The 4479-nt window shown below is 46.5% G+C and overlaps 1 protein-coding gene across 1 annotated transcript in view; it reads left to right on the plus strand.

Moving 5' to 3' along the window:
* Positions 1–3144, plus strand: part of DDX54 (DEAD-box helicase 54) — an 18755-nt gene extending 15611 nt beyond the window's left edge. Inside the window, exons 20-21 of the mRNA XM_015828265.1 lie at positions 1942–1958; positions 2896–3144. Of these exons, the coding sequence (XP_015683751.1) occupies positions 1942–1958; positions 2896–3119 (241 nt within the window). The 3' untranslated portion in view covers positions 3120–3144. The remainder of the gene's footprint in view (positions 1–1941; positions 1959–2895) is intronic.
* Positions 3145–4479: the final 1335 nt, after the last annotated feature.

Consider the following 4479-nt stretch of genomic DNA (forward strand, 5'->3'; position numbering starts at 1 on the left):
CATCCTCATGAAAAAAAACCCAAGAAAAGTCCAGTTGCTTTTGGGACAACCCTGGCCTGGATGACTGAGAATCTCCAGAGACATGTGACCACAGGGCGCTGCAACCGATTGTAAGTGTGAGCCGGTTGCCAACTGCCCACCTTGTGGTCACGTAACTATGGGGTTCCTGAGACAGCCAGCGCTCTTAGCACAGGTGATAGCCACCATTCATTCAGTCTCGTCCTAACTTTGCACAAAAGGGCGTTAAGTCAGCTATCTGTAACACGGTTCCATCATTCTGGGCCAGGCTGCCCTTCCCCAGTTCAAACTCCAACACAACCTTTTTGTTTTGTTTTGTTTTTTGTTCCCTTCCAAAGGGTCCCAGCCGGCCTCTTCCTCCCAGCGAGGCAGGGTCCGCTCCGAGCTGAAAACCAAGGAACAGATCTTCAAGCAGAGGAAAAAGGCATCCAAGCAACGCTTCCTGCAAGGCGGAGGGTTGAAGCGCTTGAAATCCCGCAGCCGGCAACGAGTGCGAGAGATGCGCCAAACGGCTTTCGGCCGCGGGGGTGTGAAGAAAGGCAAGATGCGGAAACGGATGTAGAAGTCCCGTGTCTGTCCAGGAGGCCGGCTTGTGGTCGCCGATTCCCATTTATTTACTGTGTAAACTCTGGATCTAAAAAAATAAAAATAAAATAAAGATGGAAGAATTTCAGCGACCGGCTGCGTCATTTGCAACGGCTCTCCTTATCGTGCTTCATCCAATGCTTTCCTCTGTTTTGTTTTGTGTGGTTTTTTTAAAAAATTAGTTTGGAAAAGAGAGTTATCGTGAATTATGTGGTGAAGAGAAATACAGATTGGGGGCCTCTTTCGCTCTTGATCATGGGAGATGCTAGAGAATCGGTTCCCGTTAAGTAACCCAGCCCAGTTCATAACTTTGAACTGTGATTTAGCATCGATTGTTAAGTCAAGAATGACCTATAGGTTGCAATTCCTGAGAGCTGGGAACTTGATTTCAAGATCAGGGAAATTCTTAAATAGGGGATCTGTAGTCTGCATCTAATGGGATAGGGAGATTAGAACCACAGATGGATATCTAGAGACAGGAAAAAGGCAAATAAGTAGAAATGTGTCAGCCTTGCAAGACAGACCAAACAAACACACCAGGAACAATAGGTCTGATTCTATTGTAAAGTTACATTAGCAATTTTGCAAGTCTGAAGGCACATTTCTCTCCCGTCACCTTTACAGCCTAAGAAACTAGGGAGGGTCTTTTCTCAATGTTTGCCCGCATCCATATTCCTTCTGTGGGCTCAGCTGCCCCTAATCTGACTGTGGTCTAGTCTGTAGCTCTTCCTCCTGTCTCTCAAGGTCCTTCCTACTCAACCATTCGTTTCCCCAAAATCAGGAGATTTGTAGTGCAAGTTATAGAGGTGGCAATACGCACCCTGGATAATTGTTGTGATCGGCTGGCTGATGTACTAGCCTGAGACGGCACCACTTTTTCTGGCTGTGAAGCTTGCGGTGGCTGTCCTTTGCGGAAATCAGCAAGGATGGCTGTTAAATCTTCAACATAAAGCTGGACCTGGAGGGGTGGCGAAACAAAGAGGGCGGCTGTTGATAAAATTGGGAGGAGGAAGCGGGACGTGCATTACCTTAAGGACTTCAAGAAAAGGCCAGGCGTTAATCAAATAAATGGATTCTAAGATAGAACAATTCACTCGAGACTTAAATGGCCAGAAAACAAATGACTTCATTTTGGAGACATCCTAGACATCCTTGCTTGTCAGAAGGTCGCAGAAGTCAATCACATGAGCCCGGGACTCTGCAACCGTCGTAAATACGAATCGGTTGCCAAGCTGAAATGAATTTTGATCACGTGACCCTGGGGACGCTGCAAGAGCCGTCAGTGTGAAAAACAGTGCTGTTGTGACTTTGAGCAGTCACTGAACGACTGGCTGTAAGTCAAGGACGGCCTGGGTGTACTAAGGCACCAAGGTCATCCAGAGGCCAATCAAATTTCACAGCTCGGGAGCCATCGCTGCCAGACAAACATCTTACATTACTTCCTTTTCCAAGATCCATTGTCAGCATATTAATCATTGAAATCATCCCACGGTGTGACTTTCCCAAAGCGAACAGCATTTATGGAAGTAATATTAGAGCTGACCACATCTAGCTGGGCTTCGGTGTCCTCCTGCGGCACGTTCATTGGGAGCTTCCCATGCTTGGCCACCATCTGGAAAAGGTTCAGAGCTGCCAGCTTGATCTGTCCCAGCTCCAGGGTCTTGTCAGCCGCCGTGTTCTGGATGCAAATCCACTTGGACTCCTAGAGAGGGAGGAGAAGATCCGGGCATCATGTTAAGATATTGCCTAACAGAATAATCGGGTTGGAAGGGACCTTGGAGGTCTTCTAATCCAGCCCCTTCCTCAAGCAGGGGACCCAATGCCAATTTCAGACAAATGGCTGTCCAGTCTCTTGAAAATCTGCAGTGATGGAGCACCCACAACTTCTGGAGGCAAGTCGTTCCACCGGCTAATTCGTCTCACTGTCGGGAATTNCATCCTCATGAAAAAAAACCCAAGAAAAGTCCAGTTGCTTTTGGGACAACCCTGGCCTGGATGACTGAGAATCTCCAGAGACATGTGACCACAGGGCGCTGCAACCGATTGTAAGTGTGAGCCGGTTGCCAACTGCCCACCTTGTGGTCACGTAACTATGGGGTTCCTGAGACAGCCAGCGCTCTTAGCACAGGTGATACCCACCATTCATTCAGTCTCGTCCTAACTTTGCACAAAAGGGCGTTAAGTCAGCTATCTGTAACACGGTTCCATCATTCTGGGCCAGGCTGGCCCTTCCCCAGTTCAAACTCCAACACAACCTTTTTGTTTTGTTTTGTTTTTTGTTCCCTTCCAAAGGGTCCCAGCCGGCCTCTTCCTCCCAGCGAGGCAGGGTCCGCTCCGAGCTGAAAACCAAGGAACAGATCTTCAAGCAGAGGAAAAAGGCATCCAAGCAACGCTTCCTGCAAGGCGGAGGGTTGAAGCGCTTGAAATCCCGCAGCCGGCAACGAGTGCGAGAGATGCGCCAAACGGCTTTCGGCCGCGGGGGTGTGAAGAAAGGCAAGATGCGGAAACGGATGTAGAAGTCCCGTGTCTGTCCAGGAGGCCGGCTTGTGGTCACCGATTCCCATTTATTTACTGTGTAAACTCTGGATCTAAAAAAACAAAAATAAAATAAAGATGAAAGAATTTCAGCATGCGGCTACGTCATTTGCAACGGCTCTCCTTATCGTGCTCCATCCAATGCTTTCCTCTGTTTTGTTTTGTGTGTTTTTTTTTAAAATTAGTTTGGAAAAGAGAATTATCTTGAATTATGTGGTGAAGAGAAATACAGATTGGGGGCCTCTTTCGCTCTTGATCATGGGAGATGCTAGAGAATCGGTTCCCGTTAAGTAACCCAGCCCAGTTCATAACTTTGAACTGTGATTTAGCACCGATTGTTAAGTCAAGAATGGACCTATAGGTTGCAATTCCTGAGAGCTGGGAACTTGATTTCAAGATCAGGGAAATTCTTAAATAGGGGATCTGTAGTCTGCATCTAATGGGATAGGGAGATTAGAACCACAGATGAAGGATATCTGGAGACAGAAAAAAGGCAAATAAGTAGAAATGTGTCAGCCTTGCAAGACAGACCAAACAAACACACCAGGAACAATAGGTCTGATTCTATTGTAAAGTTACATTAGCAATTTTGCAAGTCTGAAGGCACATTTCTCTCCCGTCACCTTTACAGCCTAAGAAACTACGGAGGGTCTTTTCTCAATGTTTGCCCACATATTCCTTCTGTGGGCTCAGCTGCCTCTAATCTGACTGTGGTCTAGTCTGTAGCTCTTCCTCCTGTCTCTCAAGGTCCTTCCTACTCAACCATTTGTTTCCCCAAAATCAGGAGATTTGTAGTGCGAGTTATAGAGGTGGCAATACGCACCCTGGATAATTGTTGTGACCGGCTGGCTGATGTACTAGCCTGAGACGGCACCGCTTTTTCTGGCTGTGAAGCTTGCGGTGGCTGTCCTTTGCGGAAATCAGCAAGGATGGCTGTTAAATCTTCAACATAAAGCTGGACCTGGAGGGGTGGTGAAACAAAGAGGGCGGCTGTTGATAAAATTGGGAGGAGGAAGCGGGACGTGCATTACCTTAAGGACTTCAAGAAAAGGCCAGGCGTTAATCAAATAAATGGATTCTAAGATAGAACAATTCACTCGAGACTTAAATGGCCAGAAAACAAATGACTTCATTTTGGAGACATTTTTAGATTTAGATTTTAGATTTTATTAAATTTATACCCCGCCCTTCTCCCGGAGGACTCAGGGCGGCTTACAGCCAGTTTAAAACAGTAATACAATACAAAATTTAAAAAGATTAAAAATAAATATTTAAATTTGGCCGCTTCTACTAAAAATTTAATTTAAAACCCCTTTAAAATACCCCTAGGCCAGTCCTGCC

The sequence above is a fragment of the Protobothrops mucrosquamatus genome, unplaced genomic scaffold (genome assembly GCF_001527695.2).
Source record: "Protobothrops mucrosquamatus isolate PMUCROS unplaced genomic scaffold, P.Mucros_1.0 scaffold4357, whole genome shotgun sequence".
NCBI classification, from domain to species: Eukaryota; Metazoa; Chordata; class Lepidosauria; order Squamata; family Viperidae; genus Protobothrops; species Protobothrops mucrosquamatus.